The sequence below is a fragment of the Zophobas morio genome, unplaced genomic scaffold (assembly GCF_036711695.1).
Source record: "Zophobas morio isolate AGI-343-1 ecotype UQ-CSIRO unplaced genomic scaffold, CSIRO_AGI_Zmor_V1 ptg000108l, whole genome shotgun sequence".
Classification (NCBI taxonomy): domain Eukaryota; kingdom Metazoa; phylum Arthropoda; class Insecta; order Coleoptera; family Tenebrionidae; genus Zophobas; species Zophobas morio.
The window spans coordinates 4,888,892-4,910,833 of record NW_026972213.1 but is presented as its reverse complement, the minus strand read 5'-3'; the positions used below and the strand labels follow the sequence as shown (position 1 = coordinate 4,910,833).

The following is a 21,942-nucleotide window of genomic DNA, read 5'->3' as shown; positions in this document are numbered from 1 at the left end:
CAACAATTTTATGACGTCTTTACAAATTTGTGTTATAACTTAGAAATCACGACACCGACTGCTGTAAATTCTTGCAAATGTTTTAAACTTATCGTACATGTGCTAATTCGTTCATTAATTTTTTTTTTGTTTAGCACCTCCAAGACTTGACGACGTCATCTCACAATTTTACTGAATCCGTTCTATTTCTTAAAACTAATTATAAAAAGTGTCCTAAAAAATATAGTGAAAGAAGAAATTTGTTTTATTGATTAAATCTATAACGACTTGTGTCTTGGAATTCTGGGAATACCGTGATGTTGTTATTGGTATTATACTGTACCTATTCTAACTGATGTATTTGTTCCTACTAAAAACTTGATGACGTTATCAAAAAAGACATTAACAACGACTTGAAACACACGCATAGCAGGATTATTTACATATAGTTGAACAATCCATACTTATTTTTATTTTAACTTATAGGAGTTAACCATCAAAATATAAAATTCGCAGAATCAACATTTTTTACGACTGAGGACAATTCCTGGAAATCTTAGGAAACCCTAATGCTTTTTGTGAAAAAATATTTGGGAATCCTTATGTTTTGTTTTTCAAAGTATTAGAAAAGACTGCGAATTTCTGGTATTTGGTGTTCTAGATATTTTCAAAGCATCTCCAACTCTTTTCATCATACTGAATAATTTTCCTGTTTTAACTTTTCCATTACTTTGGAAGACTGGGAAAAATTGAAAAGATCAGTGTCCGCAAACGTATTTTTTACAGTGACTTTAATTTTTATTATAATTTTATATTAACTTTTGAATACAATAAGTTTATTTTTTAGATATTTTGTAAATCCTAAACTATTACTATAGGTTGTATCTTAAATGGAAACATTAAAGACTATTATTTTTTGATAAATTGCTGTTACAAGTTATAGCTAATCTACGTACTAATGGAAGCTGGTAAATTTACGTAATTCTTTCATTTGTTGCTGCAGTATTTGTGTAATATGACTCAATAAAATCAAAACACGAATGTATTGGATTTCACTTAAAGAGACAAAAATGGAAATAAGACTAAAAACTAATTAAATTATTGGCCACCACATACTGAACAATATATCTGGCTCTATCCTTTAAAGCAGATTTATTTTTCACTTCATAAATGAAAGCCTGCCCAAAATCGTTACCACTTTCAACTGCATCCACAATATCTAAAACTTCATTTTTTTCAGTAGCGTAAATTTTGTATGCTAAGGTAGACATTAAAATTCCATATTTAGAGTATTTTTTCCAATCGCTAAAAAACTCTTCTCTTGGATATAACGAGTCCAATTCAGAACCAAGTTGGTCAGTATAAAACTTTAATCTATCGTAATAATAATCTAAAATGACATTCAACTCATAAATATCTTCTTCAGAGATATTAGCAAATATGAAATAACATAAATCAAGAACGGGTGAAGAATATGTTGATAGTTGCCAATCCAAAATAGCTACTTCTGTTGGTATACTTTTGTTCTTTTTCTGAAACAAAAGAAAAGTAACAACGAAATTCCTTCATAAAACTAACTTACGTCGTGTTTAAACATGAAATTATTGCACCAGCAGTCACCATGACGCATCACCTTCACGCCTGAAATTCCTTGAATCATGTCACCGAAAATAAAATTTATTTTCTCTTTTAAAGATCTCCAAACACTCAAAATATGCTCATCCAGATCGTCTTTAAGCAAATCGTGTATTTCGTCAATAATTTTTCCAAAAATTATCTCACAATCTGTTGCTTCCACAAAACGTTGAAAGACATTCATCAAGTTGTCGGTTAGTTTTTTAAACCCTTCAGGCTTTTGATCTTTCATCGCAATTGAGACGGCATTAAATTTCGCATATTCTTCAACTACTAATTCTATATGTTTCCTCGTCAATAGTTTTTTCTTATCCCAGAGAACGTATCCACTTGTCTTCAAATTGTCAAAAACGATAACCTCTAAGTTGTCAGCAATAAGTGCCCCGTGACACTTTGGCACACTCTTAAACGGATGAAAAACTCCTTTCTCTAGCTGAAAGTGAGTGAAAGTGGGAAATACCTTCTCATAAATATAAATTTCAGTTATAAACGCTTCTTTGACCGGCGTTTTCTTCCTTAAAGCCTCACTTCTTTTACTGCACTTTAGTACAAGATTATATTCTGGGCTTGACTTATCACGCACGGATGTTAATGTCACAAAAAGTATGTCCCCGATGTAACCATCACCTTTTTCCGAATTCCCCACATTCTTTAAAGAAAAATTCTTAATATTTTCTTTTAAGATCACATTTAACCAAGATTTAATTTCACTCTCCATGTCAGTCGTACCTACGAACTAAATTGTTGTTAAACATGTTGGGTAACAACAATGTTAATATAATATCTGAAACGTGACCTCGTGTTTATTGTCTGTCTACCATAAAATGATTCTTATGACCGCAAATTGATGGCATGTTTTGTTTATGTGAGAAAACATATTGATGTGCAAATATGAATAACACATAAAACAGCACATCGAAAGTTACGCTAAATATCTATATTTTTTTACTTACAGTAGCTACCATAAAATAAATACATTTTGCAAAATCAAATTTTATCATTTTTCGAAAAGCCTGGACTTGTTCGAATGTATTTAAGGAGAGAGGAAAGTTCTGTCTAGATAAACTTAGAAATCTTTTAATTACTTAGTTTGCGCTACAATTTGTGTGTTTTCAGCGTTGTGTAGATAACTTTAGACAATTTTTTTCTCTAATATACTTACATTTTTTTGGACAACACAAATTTAAATTTTTCTAGTTGGAATTGGATCTCTTAAATTAACACATGGCAGCCAATTTTCAATGGACTAATTCAAAATAAACAAAAAATCCTAACATTTATTAAAAAAATATAAAAATAGGGGAGTATATAGGAACATATACATTTCATATTCATTCACTGCTAATTTTTGGTTAAATTAGCTTATTTTCAACTACGTAGTTTACAACATGTCTTGCCCGATTTTTAAAGGCAACTTTATTCTTGACTTCATAACAAAACGCCTCAAAGAAATTTGTATCAGTATCAGAAACATCAGTTAGATCAACGACTTCATCTTTTTCAGTAGTGCAAATTTTGTATATCAGACATGCATATAGAGCACCATATTTCGCATATTTTCGCCAGTCGTCTAGAAACTGTTGCTTTGAATATAAATTATGCAGATCAGTCCCAAGCTGACTTGAACGGAATTGTAGTTTCTCATAATAACCATTTAAAATATCGCTTATATGTTGTACGTCTTCGGTAGATATGTTAGCAAAGATAAAATATGATAAATCAAGAATCGGCGACGAGGCTTTTGACAATTGCCAATCCAACACAAAAACCCTAACTGGTGAAAAATTGTCAGCAGGCTAAAAAAAAAAAAGTAAAACAGCATAAGTATTTAGAATGTTTCGCCACCTTACGTCATATTTGAACATAAAGTTATTGCACCAACACGAAGCGTGCAAAATTACTTTTGGTGTTTCTTTTTTGTCAACCATACCCTCAAGAATAAAGTATGCTTTTTCGTACAAAATTTTCCACGTATTCAGCGTGTTTTCATCTAGATCACCTTTCAATAAATCGTATATTTCTAGTGCAGCCCTTCCAAAGACTGTATCCATATTGTTTGTCTTTACGAACTCTCTAATAAATGTGTCACCTAAACCGTCACTTAATTCCTTAAACTTCTGAGGATCGTGTTGCTGCAAAGCAATGGAGAGGGCGTGAAACTTTGCATACTCTTCGAGAATAAGATCCATATGTTTTCTCGTAAATGGATGTTTCTTATCCCACAAGACGTAATCGCTCGTTTTCAAATTTTCCAGAACAATAATTTGCACATCTTTAGTAGTGAGTGTTCCATAACACGTTGGAACACTGCTGAACCAATTGTGAAGGCCTTTCTCCGTCTGAAGTTTGGTGAATGCAGGAATCACTTCATTGTAAATGAACATTTCAGTTCTAAATGCTTCCTTGATGGGAGTCGTTGCTTGGTTAATTCTGTTACACTTCAAAACTAATTCGTAGGTTTCGATTTGGTTGTTACTCTTTGGGGTTAACTTTACATACAATATATCGCTCAAGTACCCTTCACCTTTTTCTGCATTCCCTAAAACGTTTACAGAATGATCTTCTATCTCTTCTTTCAAGATATTTTTTAGCCAAGATTTTATTTCATCTTCCATTGTAGTTTTATAGACGCTGTGAAGATTGTCTGAAAGTAATTTTAGTCAAAACAATTGAAGAGATGTTTTTAAAATGACTGATTTTATTTATGCAAATTTATTGACGTCGCGTTAAAACAAAGTAATTATGTTAAGTTATCTAAAAACACTGCACTATCAATGTCTATGAATAAATCACTAGCGCTATCAGTTGTTTACTGCAGAACTGAAACAAATATTTTAGAATATTCAACTCAAAAAAATTGGTTTAAACTTATTTACACAGAACTTCCTTTGCTCCTAGGCAACAGAACATAATCCAACATTTTCGAAAAATTATAAAATTTGTTTTTGTACACATAACATTTTGCACATTTTTAATATGATTTATTTGGTCAAATTTTGAAATGATGTCATCAATTTTAGGGGGAAAAGAATAACCGCATAACTTACATTTAATTAAGAATTAACGATTTTTCAGACCATGCTGCAATTACAAAGTTAATTTGTAATATTTTTTTCTAAAAATCTTAATATCTAGGACAAAAAAGGATTCATAATAATCTACAAACGTAGAAGTTGTTAATTTTATAAAAATTTAAATAACATTTATTGTGGGGTCACGTTATCACATTATTGGTGAGGATTACCACAAAAAATTTTGTTTAGCATTTTATCATCTACATGAAATTCGTAAAATACGTATAAAATTTGCACCTCCCCAAAATTACAACGTCTAACAAACACACTGGACATAGCAAAATAGTAATTTTCAATATTTTAAAAATTAGCCTGAAATTTATGTCATAATTATCAAAACTAATTTTTTTATCTCCCTCCACTTGTATAAAATGTATCAAAACTTACATCCACTTACATCTAAAGATGTTGTGTCTTGGATATATGATATGTTACTGTTTAACTCTTTTGTTAGATCAAAAATTGAATATTGTTGCATTAAATGGAATCCGTCACATGCAATAGGTATATGTCACACTCATTGAAAATGTACTGCGTAAGTTCTGTAAATTCCTGTACTTCAAAATGAATGGCATGGTGATCGAAGCGCCCTTTTTTAGAGTATTGTTAATCAGAGATCTCTTGCTGGTAGAAGGAAAGTGCCATGTCTTATATATCTACAAAAACTTATATTTGGTGAAATTAAAAGTGAACCTCTACTGAGTCAAATAAAAATCTCTGTTCCTAGAGTTGTAAGTACTCTGCGCTCACTTTTTACTACAGAATTCCCAATATATTCCGTCATTATAATTCTCCGCTTTTTAGTTGCTTCAAACTATATCATTCCATTCATCAGAAGTTTGATATTTTGAAGGATAATTTTCGCCCCCAAAAAAATAAAAATGAACTCATTTCATACTACAGTCTTTAAGTTCTCTATTAAGCATTTTTTCACTATTTTATTTTAGTATGTTTAGTTTAGTTTTAGTTTAAAATTTAAATGTTATGATGTTCTTATATACACTGACCGGCAAAAAAAAGGGGCCACCTTGAAAAATTTCGCATAACCAAACTTAAAACATTATTAATTTCACTAGTAGGTAATCGTTATTTTATTAAAGAACCATTCACTATTGATACATGATGTAAAAATTAGCAAAAAAAAGACAAATAAACGCAGAATTAAATTTAATTTAACAAAATAACAGAAATAGAACGACAATTTGAGAGACGTCTCTAATTAAGAGTTAATGGCATTGTTTTCGCGTGAAAATATTTATTAACTGCCAAACATATAATGAAATGACGAAAAACACTGTTTGCAACAGCAACCTCGTTTATTGTTTTAATTAAGAAAATATCGTGCTTGGTATGCTTCTGTTATTTTGTTAAATTAAATTTAATTCTGCGTTTATTTGTCTTCTTTTTTATGCTAATTTGTAGATCATGTGTCAATAGTGAATGGTTCTTTAATAAAAGAACGATCACTAGTTACATTAATAATTTTTAAAGTGGTTTTACGAAATTTTTCAGGGTGGCCGATTTTTTTGCCGCTATATATTTTAGAATTTATATAAGTATATATATATATCTTCTGTACATTCTCATATTGTAGTTTCATGTTCCTTTTTGGACATTTGTCCGTTGGAAATAAACCATTATATTATTAGGTATATATTGAAGTACTGATAAAAGCCGGAGACCGAATAATGGCTGATATAGACGGTTTGCTTACACCGTTGCCATGGAATCGGTGCGTGCGGTAGCGATAATAGAGTGCAAGTCGGTCGTGATGTGATAGTGCCCAGCCGCGGTAACTCAATTGCGGGTTTTAATTTTCATTCTGCGCGAGTGAAATTGTTTGATTGTAAATAAAAATAATGAATTCGGCTGAATATTTAATAAAAAATTCTCGTTTGTGTCACGACGGTAAAATTTTAGTGAAAAATTTAGGGAACCACCCCCGATTTATTAATAAAAAAAGTGTTCATGCCAAAACGAGAAACTTTCATAGATATTTTAATAGACGTAACATGTATGATAAATATTATTGAATGATCTTCTCGACAATGCAGACATTCGGAAACAACTAGACACCGCCTATATTAATAACATTCGGGCACATAACGCAAGGGTGGACAAAAATCGCCATATATTACGCCAAGTGATAATGTGCATACAATTTTGTGGAGTGTTCGAACTTGCTTTACGTGGACCTGACGAAAGTAAGGAATCACAAAATCCAGGTATATTTCAAGGTCTGATTGATTTTACGACTGAACTGGACTCCGTTTTATCAGATCGTTTGAAATAAGCAACGGTTTTTAAAGGAACGTCTAAAACTCTCGAAAATAAACTTTTAGATTCCATCAACGTAAAATTATGACGGAAGGCAAAAAGGTATGTGGACAAATACTTTTTACTTTTATTGAATGTATTTTTGCATTTATTTCCGTCACATAATTTCGTCTATTAATTGGTAATAACAACCTGTTTTATATCTTCATATTTAATCAATCAAATTGTGTCCCCTATTTCAAAAGGTCACGAGCCGCCACTGGCTAAAGGTCTCTTCAACATGCAAAAACACTCCCAATGTACAAAGAATGTTCTTCATGCCCACTCTATACGTGTTGTGAACTTGTATAGAACCATTTTTCTTATTTTCCCAGAATGTTGACATTTTGATTATCTTGCTTAAAACTATTTCAAGAAATAAACATTGTATTGAGCTAATTACTCTAAAAGATTAGACTAGCGATAATTTGTGGGTTTATGAAGTTATGAACATAAGTTTTACTTTTTGCCGTGTTCTAGACACGTAGAAAAGATTAGTTGTAGTATTACTATTACTAACAATGGTCCCAATACTCCCAATTAATTTATTTCCTAAGGCCTGGATAAACTCTGTCTGTTTTTGGGAAATACAAAAAATAACTCCCTGCCCATTCCAGTTTAGCACTAATAACCACCTTGGTACCCACTAAATACACAGTCCTCCAAAAAAAAAAGAATCATGGCTGTATTTCCTTTAGCACTATCTGGAAATATCCTTTAGAAGTCTGGGAATCCAGTACATTTTCTTACCGTGCTTGTGTAGATTACATTTTCTCTCTTTAGGCCTCCCTGTGAAATAGAGAACCTTATATTGCTATAGAGGAACTTCGCGGTTTCGTTTTTATTTACGCACATGGAAGCAAGTTTTAATTTTAATTCAAAACAAGCAATAAATCATAACAAAGAAATAACAGGTAGGTACACAACATGTTCATTTAAATATTTCTGATTTTTGGTTAAATTAGCTGATTTTCAACCATATATTTTACAACATGTTTTGCTCGGTTTTTAAAAGCAGCTTTATTCTTAACTTCATAAGCAAACGCCTCGGTGAAGTTTTTACCACTGTCAGAAGTATCAGCGACATCAATGACTTCGTCTTTTTCAGTAGCGCAGAGTTTATATACTAGACTTGAATATAGAGCACCAAACTTAACATATTTTCGCCAGTCGTCTAGAAACTGTTGCTTCGGATAGAAATCATGCAGATCAGCCCCAAGCTGACTTGAATGGAGTTTTAATTTCTCATAATAAACATTTAAAATATCGCTCATATGTTGTATGTCTTCACTGGATATGTGAGAAAAAATAAAATATGACAAATCAAGAATCGGCGATGAAGTTCTTGACATTTGCCAATCCAACATAGAGACCCTGATTGGTAAAAGATTCTCACCACTCTACAATAAAAAATAAGACAACATATTTAAATTTTTTCGTCAACTTACAGCATACTTAAACATGAAATTGTTACACCAACACGAGGCATGCAGAATTACTGTTAGTGCTTCATTTTTGTCGACCATATCTTCAAGAATAAAGTGTGCTTTTTCGTACAAAATTTTCCACGTACTCAACGTGTCTTCATCCAGATCACCTTTTAGTAAATCGTGTATTTCTAGCACAGCTCTTCCAAAAAGTACTCCCAAGTTGTTCGCCTTTACAAACTCATTAAGTGTGTCACCTAAACAGTCACTTAATTCCTTAAACTTCTGAGGATCGTTGATTTGCAGAGCAATGGAGAGGGAATGAAACTTTGCATACTCTTCGACTACTAGATCTATGTGTTTCCTAGTAAATGGATGTTTCTTATCCCACAAGACGTAACCGCTTATTTTCAAATTTTCCAGAACAATAATTTGTACATCTTTGGTAGCCAGTGTTCCATAACAGACTGGAACACTATTGAAACAAACAATCACGAATGCCTTTTCCTGCCTGAAACTTGGTGAATTCAGGAATCACTTTATTGTAAATGAACATTTCAGATTTAAATGCTTCCTTAATGGGAGTCGTTTCTCGGAAGGCTTGACTCGTTTTGTTACACTTCAAAACTAATTCGTATGTTTTTCCTTCGTTGTTACTATTTGGGGTTAAATTTACAAACAATATATCACTCAAGTACCCATCATCTTTTTCTGGATTTCCCAAAATGTTGACAGAATGATCTTCTATGTTGTCTTTCAAAATTTTTCTTAACCAATATTTTATTTCAGTTTCCATTGTAAATGACTTTTCAGAAGATGTCAAAGTCGTCTTAAAATTATTTTAATAACTACACTGAAGTCACTGAACTAAACATTTTTGAAAATAACTCCGAATTTACACATATTTACTGCGGTGGTGTTAGAACGAAGTATACGTTATCTAAAAATATTGCCATGTCAATGTTTATGAATAAATCATTAGCGATATCACTTGTTTACTGCAAACCGGGAAACACTATTTTTGTACATTGTAAATAATCAATTCAAAACATTTTTCAATAGAAAAAAATTGGTCTAAGGTTAATAAGACGACAGAACAACGATATGTATGTAGTGTTAAAGTAAAAGCAAAGAAGCATGCTATGCGTAGATTTCAAATGAGTTTTCCCATTACAAAATCTAATAAATATGAACCCATTGATATACCACAAGTATAGACTCATAGTATTTTACATATTTTAGGTAAGATTTATTCAGCAAAATTGGCAAATTATCTTGCTTACGATGATCCTAAAACGTTTGCAATGTAACTTGCGTTGTAGTGACTTTCTTACAATCTCGCGTTTTAACGTAATTTTTAGGTTATGTGCTTTGTTTTCATTTCCACAAGTCAACTTACAACCTGTTTTTCCGGCAAATTTCTGTTGTCAACAAATTCTTGGATGACTGGATCAGAAATGAAAAAAATTACTGGGTACCGTCTGCATGATATTGCTAACATACATATAAACTTTCACGACAATCTGTCCAGCAGTTTCCCAAAATCACTGTTTTTTTTCATCCTTAGGTATCAGAAGTTCAACATACATACATACATGCATACATACCTTACATACATACATAGAACTTTATTCATGTTAAAATAATACATGATTAGGGGGAGTCTAGCCATAAGCTATTCCACTCAACCTTACAAAATAAATATTCTATTCAAAAACAATAAAATAATAAAATTAACTTAGACGTGCAATAGCTAGGAAGAAAATAATAATATAAATATGTAATAACCACAACAAAAATATATAATTCACACAATAATTTAACAGTAAATATTAAGAATTAAGATACAGAATATATATCTACAAATATAGGGGTGCAGATAGCTAAATTTATGACGATTCCGAGTGCAACAGAATGTTTTTTATTTTTTTCCGAAAGCTGTTCACAAAAGTACAGTACAGCAATTCAGAATTAAACTTATTATAAGACTTAATAATGTTAAATGACAATGATTTACAAAAAATAGAGGTAAAAAATCTTGGCATTGACAACTGCTTAAGGTTCCTTAGTGGTATACATATAACAGAGAAGCATAATTTGATCATCTGAAGGGTAATTCTTCATATCCTGACGCATTTGATTTTAGAGCAGAAATTATGTCTAAAACCTCATCTTCCGTAGTGAGCGAAAATTTGAAATTACTTTCATCCGGGTATTTTTTATTCCGAATTTCATTAGTTAGTATGAAATCAAATTGTTGCTCGGGACTCGATGGCATATCTGCATTTTTCTTGAAAGATTGTATGCCCATATTAGTGCAGCCTCTGCGGTCCATATTTAATTCGTGCATATCAACAGGTGTATTTCCTTCTGTTTGGAAGGAATCACGGGTATATCCGGTACACAAAGGAGGAGTCAATTCAGACGTTGTAAACTATCGTCCCATTTCAATTCTATCGAATTTTGCTAAACTGCTGGAAAGTATACTTTATGATCATATCTATCCCATAGTTAAGAACAATATTACTATTAAACAACATGCATTCATGAGAGGCCGATCCACTTTGACAAATCTCTTGGCTGTGACACAATACTTATCTAAAAATGTTGACATGGGGAAACAAGTGGACGTTATTTACACTGACATAGCAAAAGCATTTGATCGGATTGTTCATAAGATTTTAATAAAGAAACTTCAAGACTTTGGCTTCTCTGACGCAATGATATCATTATTTACATCATATTTGCATGAAAGAAAACTTAGGGTGCTTTACAACGGATACATGTCAAAATTTTACGTCCAAACATCAGGAATACCTCAAGGCTCAAACTTAGGGCCACTGCTATTTTTGCTTCATATAAATGATGTTGATGTTGTAAAACACTGTGAGTGTGCACTGTTTGCTGATGATTTGAAAATCTATAGAACTATTACAACATATGAAGATGTAAAACTACTACAAGATGATATTGACAAGGTTTTAAAGTGGGGAGAACAAAATGGCCTTCTTCTAAATAAGGATAAATGCTTGGTGGTGTCATTTAGTAAGAAGAACTTGCAACTTCAGCATGATTACATTATAAATGACAGAGTTATATCGCGTTCTAGAACAGTCAAAGATTTGGGTGTGGTTTTTGATAGCAAACTTAGCTTTAAAGAGCATGTAGATAAAATTGTTACTTCTGCACTTAAAGTTCTCGGTTTTATAATCCGCAACTGTAAATCTTTTAATGACATAATTGCATTAAAATGTTTATATTACGCAATAGTACGGTCGAAACTGGAATATTGTTCACTAATATTTTTTCCATATTATGCTTATCAATCTACATTGTTGGAAAATATACAGAGACGATTCCTAAAATTTTTGCATTATCAAATTTACTCTCAATATCCTGTGCATCATATTGATCAAAACCAATTATTAATACAATTTGATATACAATCTTTAAGACAACGAAGAATCATGCAATCAATAGCATTTATTCATAAATTAATTCATGGCGTAATTGATGATATGACAACTTTGAACCACATAAGTTTTATTGTTCCTCGGCAAAATTCTCGTTATTCAATCTATTTTCAATTACCCCGATGTCGAACTAATTTGATGTTGAAATCACCGATATATATTGCCTGTAAAAATTGTAATGCGATTTGTGACCAGTGTGACATATATGTTGAAAAGTTAGGCTCTATAATTAAAAAATGTAATACAATATTTAAAGGGGTATTATAAATTATAATTAATTAATTAATTGATGAAAAAATTGTTAGTAATTGTCAGTAATTTAGAGCTTGTTTTCAGATTAAATAACTTGCATGCAATATATATGTATATAGTTAGAGAAATGTTCATTTAATCGAATTTAATTTAATTTAATTTAATTTAATTTTACTTATTTTACTTATTTAATTTAGATATAGTTGTCCTGTAATTGGAGAGATCTGTTGGGCAATAAACGTATTTATTTATTTATTTATTTATTTATTTATAGTTGCATCCTTACAGTTATGTGGCGGAGTAAAAACTGAAGAAAAATAATCATTGATTTCACTGGGGCTAAATGAACATGTATCCGAAAATTTGTTAGTATGCTGGATATTAAGACGTTTGAGGGATGGCCACAAACCTTTTTTATTCATAGACTGAGCCTGAAAACTGAGAAGAACTCTCTTTTCTCGTCTAATTGCTGCTAATGTGAGATTTCTTAATTTTTTATAGTAAGTCCAGTCGTCCACTGTTCCAGATTTTTTATATGAACTTAAAGCATTGTTGCGTAGTCTAATGAGTTCCTTGATTGAAGGCGTTAACCAAGGCGCATAAGGTTTCGTAACAACTGCTGTTTTTAGAGGTGCATGCAAGTTAAATAATTCAGTGATGCATTCATTGAGATATTGGACCTTGTCACCAATACTGATTAAATAAAAAATGTTGTCAAACGGCGCTAAATGGAGATCAAGTAAGAACTGATCATAAACGAAATGTTTAAAATCACGGTATGTAACAATTTTAGGCGAAATATTCGGGACATCAATTTTTAATGTGCAGTATGCTAACCTGTGGTACGAAATTTGGTCGGCATTAATTACACCACTTTCATATATAAAATCAGTACTATTACTATTAACAAATATGGGATCAATTGAAGTAGCAGATGTTGCAGTAACCCTTGTACTTTCAGTAATAATTTATCTAAAATCATATGTGGTCAAACATTTTTGTAACCTATTGTCAAAATGAAAATCGATATTCAGGTCGCCAGTAATGATAATATTTTCATACTGAGGTGTCACATAGGACAGAAAATTGTTAAAGAACTCAGTGGTATCCTCTAACTTACATTTAGTTTTATAAAAAATACCTATAAGAAAACTTAATTTTTGAAGCTGAAGCTCAATACATAGAAGTTCAATGCCACTTATACCATTATAATCATGGAGTACCAATTTAGCTCTGATGTTATTTTTTACATAGATTCCAATTCCCCCACCAGTCCCTTTTCAATCAGCCCTATATAGTTTATAATTATCCATATTGTCCACTGAGGAAGGTATATAATCAGAAAGCCAAGTCTCCGTCACCGCTACTACATCAAAGTCATTTGAATATATTAAATTTTGAAATTCAGTAAATCCTGTAAACAGGGAACGTACATTCAAATGCGCTATACTCATTAGCTTAGATTTATTTTTATTTGACCTGCTGGCCATAGTCAATTTTAGATATTAATATATTTAACTGCTTCTTGTACATAGTGCACTGCTGCTTGTCCCCGCGTACATGTTGTGTCGAAATTAATGAATTTTTGTTTTTTAAATTATACTCAGCGCAGTTGATACATTTATAAGACTCGCTAGTACACTGTTTAGCTTCATGACTTAGAGAGCACTTGTAACATACTGACTCCTCATTTTTACAATCACGACTCATATGTCCATATCTTAAGCATTTAAAACATTTAAGTATCCTAAAGTTATCATTACATTTACATGAACGCCAACCTACAAAAACTTTACCCTTACTCACTAAGATATTACGAACTTGATAGCTTACTTGCATTACAACATTAAAACGTCTTTTAAATTTTATCCTAATTATAATTTTAACATCACTGGTAATAAGGGTTTCATCAAGCTCATTATTTGATGTTACTATTTTTCAGATCAATCTTGCATCATCATATTCAAAGAAATCTAAATCAATACCTTTAATTATTATAACACGCGGACTCCATTTTGTGCTCTTGTCAACAGAATAAGCTTCAACCAACGTAGGTTTAAGCTCTCGCATCAGCACGCTGCGGGACTCATCATCAGCACACTTTATAGTCAACCCCGATTTTACAATTTTCGTAGACTCCACACGGGCGTTCAGAGCCACAGGATCCACTTGACTTCTAATATTATTAAGGACGTCATTTTTACCTTCCTGACTTGCAGATGACCCACTTGGATGTTTAATTAAAATATCACACGATTGATTTTTTGCCACCTCACTATGTGAACGCGACAATTCGGAATTTTTTCTCTTTGCAGACTATTCAATGTCTGTGTAACATTTTCGTAGTCTTTGTGAGTCTGGTTTTCGGTACGCCTATAGAATTGTGTTCGACCTATACGTCGGTAGCTTTGATTTGGATCCGGCCGCTACCTCTAACTAAAACTGTGCACCTAAGCATTGAGCTTGTAGGGACCATGTAGATTCAGTTAGTGATTCTTGAGCTTAAGACCAAACATTGTCACTATATCCTTTTCTGCGTTAGACTTTCTTCTAAAGACTAAGTTTGGTCAGTGAGTATAGAGTTAAAAGAGAGGCAACCTTATGGACAAGTGCGGGGCTAATGCTCCGTCTTACCCCTCACTTCACTTCATCCACAAACGTAACAGTGGATAGTGGCTCTCCCTCCTTTTTTCTTGTGAACTACGTTAACAGTAGTCTGGACGAACACCAACTCATCAGACTTGTGGCCAGTGCGATTACGTTAAAGCAAAATAGCCCATCCCCAAATGAACGGTGGACTGGTGAAAGGTTTTTGTCCAATTTTAACCAAATTTCAGCTTTTCTTTAATTATTATTGTTATGATAAGCACATGTTGACAACATGCCAGTAAATCCCAATTTTTGGAGGATGCCTGGTGTATGCGTTTAAATTCATCCTTTATTTAAATAAAAAAATGAACGGCCATTATAGTAGATATAGTTATTATGATATTTTTATTATTTTTCAGTTTTTCGACCGTTTTATATTTCGATTTCTCAATTTTTCAACTTCTCGATATTGTAATTTTTCATTTTTAAAATTCTAGATTTTTCGATTTCTCGAGTTCTCAGTTGTTCTATATCAGTGGCGTAAAAATCAAACTGCGGGCCTGTGTTCTACAACACTGTGGGGCCCCTAATGAACAGCGAAATAAAAATATTTAAAAATACCAGTATAATGAGTAAAGAATGAGTAGATTGCAATTAGCGCTAACGTTTTATTAAAATCATTCTACCTGAAACATTGAATTAAAAAAATAAAATACAATAATTACTTGAAGACATATAATTAAAATATGTACAATATTAGAAACTAGCCGACCCGCCAAACGTTGTTTTGGCATTTCTAGTGAATATTTTGGTACATAGTTAAATAAAAAATTAAATTAAAATAAATACATAAAAATTTATCGTACGACAATGATTATATTCAATGGTCATCTTACAACCCTATTGCGCATCTGTGGATGAAAGCAAAGATACTCATATCGTTATTAAAAAATGGGGGTTGGTGGTAGAAGGGTCAAAATTTAGGGTTATATGTATTTTTTGATGCCAAATCTTAAAAAAATAAAAATAAAAAATGTCTAAAAAATAAAAAAAGTTTGGTGGGTCACCCTTATCACTTAGGGGTTTAAAAAATAGTTTACTAGACCTACCGAATATACACAAAAAATTTCATAAAAATCGGTCAAGGCGTTTCGGAGGAGATTGTTTACAAACACTGTGACACCAGAATTTTATATTAGATTATTTTAGAAAAAAATTCATTACCATAAAAAAGGTTATACTGAGTCGACCTTAAAATATTGACGTATGCTGTCGCGGACTTTTTTTAGAACTTTTAGAAGGGAACAATTCCATCATACATGATTTTTATGTAACTTTAACCGTTTAATAAGCAGCGTAAGCAACGGAAGCTGTCAAAGGACGAATAATTTTCCCGTTTTTCCGATATTTTTCATTGCTGCTCCGCTCCTATTAATCATAGGGTGATGTTATATATGCCCTATAACGTTCCTCGATAAACGGACTTTCCAACACAAAAAGATTTTTTTAATTCAAACCAGTAGTTTCTGAGATTGGCGTTTCAACCAAACAAACTCTTCAACTTTATAATATAAGTAAGTATAGAAGTATAGATAAAATGCCAATTTTTTTTTATCTCAAAATTGTTTTCTTCTTGCTTTTCAATGGGCAGAAGTTGATACAAAATTTGACATATCTAAGCTTCTAGCAATTTGATTTCCATTTGAGAGATTCAATGAAGATAATCTGCATTGGCTCATTGTTTCTTAAAAAATTTTTAGTCATTTTTAATTTCGAAAAAGATCTTTCCGCTGAAACCACCGAAAGAGGTATTGTAAGAAAAGTGAAACATGCTGTGATAATTTCAGTGACACTAGTACAGGTAGGTCATTCTGTAATAATTTCCCAGTCCAGTTTTTTTTTTTTTACTTAAAAAATTAGTTGTAACATACGTCAGATATATTTTATTATTCCAAAAAAGCACCACAAGTACAAAATTAAAATAGTTTTGAAAATACGAAAATTTTCATAAAACACAACTGAAACTGATTTTTTTTTTCACGTTTTACTACAGCATGAAGTTTCACTGTAGAACTGAGGACAAAATTTAAGTATTTTGTGGTCTTGCATCATAAATTAGTCATACTTTTGTCGGATAAAGATTGGTAATTTACTACATGGGGTGTTAGATTTGCTACAATGGGATTGCGACACTGCGACAGGTTTATTACAAACAGATGCTGCTGCATTTTCGACCGCCGCTGCCGGTCGCTAAAACCCGAGTTTATTGAGTCTATGATATTGAGATGCCGCCCTTTGCAGCAAAAAATTCGTAAATAGCAATGAACGATCGATCCTGGGATTACAGCACATTTTCGAATTTTTTATTTCAGGATGTAATTTGGGCAATAATATAAAAAAAAATCTAATAAAAAAATGTTCGTGTGACCGGACCGGGCCCCTTGAAGCAGCGGGCCCGTGTTCCGCCGAACACGTGGAACACCGGTAGTTACGCCACTGTTCTATATTTTAATTTTTTTATTTTCCCAATTTTTAAATTTTCGATTTTTCAATTTTTGAGATCCTGAATTATCAATTTTTCCATTTTTAACTTTTCGATTTGTCGATTTTGGCCTATTTCGGTTTCTCAATTTTTCGATTTTTCGACTTGTCGACTTTTCGACTCCTCGATTTCTCATCTTTTGATTTTTCGATTTCTCGATGTCTCAGTTTTTGAATTTTTCGATGTTTCGATTTGTCGGTTTTTGATTTTTACTTTTCGATTTTTCGGTTTTTCTGTGTTTAGATTTTTATATTATTGGATTTTTCAGTTTTCCAATTTTTTTTAGTTTTCGAGTTTTGATTTCTCGATGTGTTGATTTTTTAGTTTTTCGATTTTTATATTTTAGATTTTTCAATTTTTATTTTTTTTTTTTATTTTTTGATTTTTAGATTTCTCCATTTTTCAATTTTACGATATTTTAATTTTTCAATGTTTTAAATTTTAGGCTTTTCGATTTTTCAGTTCTTCAATATTTTTTAATTTTTCAAATTTTGACGTTTCAGAATTTTCAGATTTCCGATTCCTCAATTAATCTACTTTTTCGACTTTGCTTTTTGAATTTTTGATTTCTCAATTTTTCAATTCTTTAACTTCCTAATTTTTGAATATTTTGTTCAATTTTGTGATTTTTCAGTTTTTCGACTTTTTACTGTTTGAATTTTAAATTTTTCGTTTTTTAAACTTTTAGTTTTCAGTTTTTAAAATATTAGGTTTTTCAATTTCTCGACTTTTCAGTTCTTCTATCTCAATTTTTCAATTTTTGGAATTTTTAAATCTCTGATTTTCCATTTTTTTTATTTTTCGATTTTCCGTTTTTTTTAATGTTTCGATTTTTAGAAAAAGCGACGGTTACGGTTTTCAGATTTTATTTAGTTCCTTTTACTGTTTGAGAGTGCCAGGGAGAAGAAGATCGAAGGGTGTTTGAATGGTCGACAGGTAGGCTCGGTTTCAAATAGGTGGTAGTAGGTAAAGAAAGAGTTTAGAAAATTCTAGAAACGGAAAGAGAAAGTATGTAGGAGCGTAGGGCAGGTAGACGAAAGATAGGACGTATTTACATTTGTACAAAGATTATGAATGCGCTCAGGTAGAACACCTGATTTTGTGGGAACGGTTTGTTCCTACATTTTAATTTTTCGATTTTCCACTTTTTTTTAATTTTTCAATTTTCCAATTTTTCGATGTTTCGAATTATTCAATTTCTCTGTTTTTAAATTTTAATTTTTTTTATTGGAACGAAGTTCCTTACGGCAGGCTTGGAGGAGATAGGAATTTTGCTGCACGACCGAACTGAAACAAATGTGATCCTAAAACCGTAACGAAAACTCCGTGTAAAAATGGCCGCCTTACAAGTGTAGGTAAGCAGAGAAAAAAATGTTGTGCCTCGGTGGGATTCAAACCCACGTCTCCTTGGTCTCCAGGCACGAATGCTTACCACCACACCACGAGACGACTTATTTATTTTCTGCTTACCGACGTGTTATTGTGCCGCCACACAAGGTTGAAGGTCCGCACACGTGCAGCTGCCTTACAAAGACACCGCCAACACGTGAAGACCGCACCGACAAAATATAAAAAATGTCCTAAAAACTTTTCGTTCTCTCATCCCTTCTCTCTCTATTACCACTCCACCCCGCCAATGCATAGTATATACTCATGAATTCATGGACAAGCACGTGGCGAATACGCACATTATAGATACATTTTACTCGTGAGTAGCCACGTTTATTTTCATACAATTTCAAATCGTCAAAACAATAATAAATATAGTAACAATGGCAAAGCAGAGTATCAAAAAGCGTATAGGGAACGCGAAAAAGCTAAAAAAAATGAAAATAAGCAAGAAAGTTACGATATAAAGCAAAGATATCCTCTAAACTAGTGACAATATTTAAAAAGTTTATTGATTATTTTTTTAAATAATTAAAACAAATTCTCCCTTCAATTCCAAACATTTAAATATATATATATATATTTTGATAATTCTACCTATTTTACGTAATTTATTATTTCCTAAAATACTGAATTTCCTAAATATTTTCCTGTACTTAAATAAAAACTAATCAGCAAAATTTAAGAGAAAAATCAAGAAAACCTACATAAAATTGAGAACGTTTTTTTTTGCAAATTGTGTCGATTCTACATTAACCGAAGGAACTTCGTTCCTACCTGGTGTCCCACGACACCACATTTCTTTTTTTCAAAAATTGTAATCGCTAATTCCACCTAGAAGTTTTAATATTTTGTCTGATAATAATTAGACAGCGGATTTCTGTCTACGTCACGATTATAGGTACGGACGCGTAAATCGCTGCTAATCAGTAGCGGGTGATGATCAGTGCATTTAATCTTCACTTATCCTATAAATACAATGAATGAAAACTTAATTCCTAAAACAGCTAAGTAAAGGAGAACGGGAATTAACAGCAAAGTACAACGAAGCACCGGTATTCTATTTTAAAATAAACGAAGTGCAGCCTGTACCTGCACTGAATTTCCATCCCGCACGAGCCGTACCGAGTTTGGCCTTGCCAGGCCGGACAGAAATCCGCTCTTTGCTGATAATAATGTGGTAATGGAATACTTAAATGAAAATGATTGGCGAAATGTGTTTGTCGAATTTTATGCAGACCATATGCATCTAAAAAACCCCTTCACAGTTAAAACGCCGTGTTAAGTTAAACATTTGCGAAGCAAGTAGATATGGTGCAGATTGTATTTTTAAAGTTGTGTTATATATGTTAACAATTACATTTTTAATTCGTCAATTAATAATAAAGTTATACTAGTTTGAAGCTTATGGAGAGATTTTGTTCCTACATCCTTATTTGATTCGAGTCGCAAAGTGTCGGTAATTTTCCGCGCCGTCCGACTTGTTAAATTTCAAACTAAAACGGCTGCAACAGTGATTCTCTTACAGTAGTTGTGCTGTACGAGTTCAGACAACAACCCGTGAAATGGTATTAGTAACAACCATTGAAGGTTAGAGGGCTTTTGTCGCTTTTTGTGGCGCCCTCTAACCGCGAATATTCTCTCAGTGGTACGCATAGGGATACGGGGTTGCCGGTCTTTTAAATATATAGTCACTGAAAGCAGTCTGTTTAAGGCGGTATCACTCGGCCTGGTTTAGGACAGTTTTTATCCCATTTGAAATGTCCTGTAAAAACGAGAGAAATTGACTTAGGACGATAATTTTTTTTCTTAACAATCCTTATTAGACATATTTTGTCCCTCTTATATTAAAATTTGATTTTCAGTTCTGTTTTCTGTGTAAAAAAAAAAGTAAAAACACGCAAAAATGACGACATTTACATTGCTGTTACAACGTACACTTTGTAGTGCGAAAAAAATTAAAAAAAGAGGTATCTACAACGAACCTTTCTTAACAGATTGCATCAATAGGTTTTTTAATAAGTGTTACACAATTCATATACAACGTCATTTAAGTAAGCGCTGCAGATGAAAAAATTGCTTCAAGTTTTCAGCTGTACCTACTGCGATCTCTGTCGCACAGTGGGTCGGACCTTTCGTCGGAAGTTGACCGTGAAATTGGGAAGGCGGAGATTATGCAGGGTAAAATACCTACCCTGACAAAAGAGGCTTCAAATTTTACTCGGTTTGCACTCCAGGTTTCGATTCTTTCGTCATTTTGTCAAAATAGAAAATATTGGTGGAATAAAAAAAAAAAATTAGCACAACACATTCAAAATTATTCGGAAGTGTTTTATTTTTGATACTCTATGTAAATTGTTGAATTATAAAAATTGGTCTAAAGTTATTTAGACAGCACTTTCCTCGCCCTTGAAGTCCGGTATGGTATAACATATTCAGTTTTGTCAGATAATTGTAAGATTCGATTTAGAGATTTTTTTGCTGATCAGGCAGTAAAGAGATCCATCTGGCGAATGACTAATTTTATGTTTTCTCGACGTTTCATGACCCCTAGACTATGAAAAGTAAATCTCCCGTTTGTTGTGGTTTATCAATGCGTTCATATTTTTTAGAATTGCATATACAGAGTGACTGAGAAAAAAATTACCATTGAGTCAATTTATTCTATAGATTAAAAATGGTGCTACAATACTGTTATTGTTAGTATTAGACTGCATCTATCGGAATTGGTACACGTGCCTTGTAAAAATATTGATAAGGTCATGACAAAATTTTGTAATCAAAACACTTATTTGCAACATACACATAGCATGTCTCTTTACCTTTACTTTACTGTTAGACACATCTTTTTATAACTTTAAAAGTTACAATAAAGAGAAAAAATAAAATTCTAAAAATCAAATCTATCACATCAAAGCAGCTATCTATGTGGTTGTTCCCTTCATTACTATATATTTAGAAATCAGTTAAAATTTTAAAATATTTTCCCTACATCATAGGAAATTAGTAGTTATGGCAATTCTAGCTCTAAAGTCTACCTGAGGGTACTGGGAGACAATTCAACCCTGCACGGATAAACCAGATGCGACGGAAATGACAGTAATAAATGTAAAGTATTTCTATCTTGTATTGTTGTTACCACGAAAAATATGAAAATATACACTAAGTCAGAAGCAACCTACAAGGGAGCGGCAAGAACAAACGCTGATGCCGCCTATGTACTTTAGATTTATAACATGCATATTTGCAACACATTTTGCTAAAAT

General features: G+C 32.2%; 3 protein-coding genes and 1 long non-coding RNA gene across 4 annotated transcripts in view; 1 reads left to right on the top strand and 3 right to left on the bottom strand.

Annotated features, from left to right (window-relative positions):
* LOC135144600 (uncharacterized) overlaps positions 1–21,942 on the top strand; it is a 105,130-nt gene that overhangs the window by 21,919 nt on the left and 61,269 nt on the right. The gene's annotated exons all lie outside the window — the stretch shown is intronic.
* Positions 754–2,401, bottom strand: LOC135144659 (uncharacterized). Its single transcript, XM_064076711.1, has 2 exons — positions 1,562–2,401; positions 754–1,511 (listed from the first exon to the last, which is right to left on the bottom strand). Exons 1-2 carry the CDS (start codon positions 2,330–2,332, stop codon positions 1,062–1,064), a joined length of 1,221 nt encoding a protein of 406 aa, XP_063932781.1. The 5' UTR covers positions 2,333–2,401; the 3' UTR covers positions 754–1,061.
* On the bottom strand, positions 2,872–4,315 carry LOC135144625 (uncharacterized). Its single transcript, XM_064076664.1, has 2 exons — positions 3,465–4,315; positions 2,872–3,410 (listed from the first exon to the last, which is right to left on the bottom strand). The coding sequence occupies exons 1-2, from the start codon at positions 4,227–4,229 to the stop codon at positions 2,967–2,969; spliced, it is 1,209 nt and encodes a 402-aa protein (XP_063932734.1). The 5' UTR covers positions 4,230–4,315; the 3' UTR covers positions 2,872–2,966.
* Positions 7,441–8,952, bottom strand: LOC135144688 (uncharacterized). Its single transcript, XM_064076740.1, has 2 exons — positions 8,453–8,952; positions 7,441–8,404 (listed from the first exon to the last, which is right to left on the bottom strand). The coding sequence occupies exons 1-2, from the start codon at positions 8,528–8,530 to the stop codon at positions 7,961–7,963; spliced, it is 522 nt and encodes a 173-aa protein (XP_063932810.1). The 5' UTR covers positions 8,531–8,952; the 3' UTR covers positions 7,441–7,960.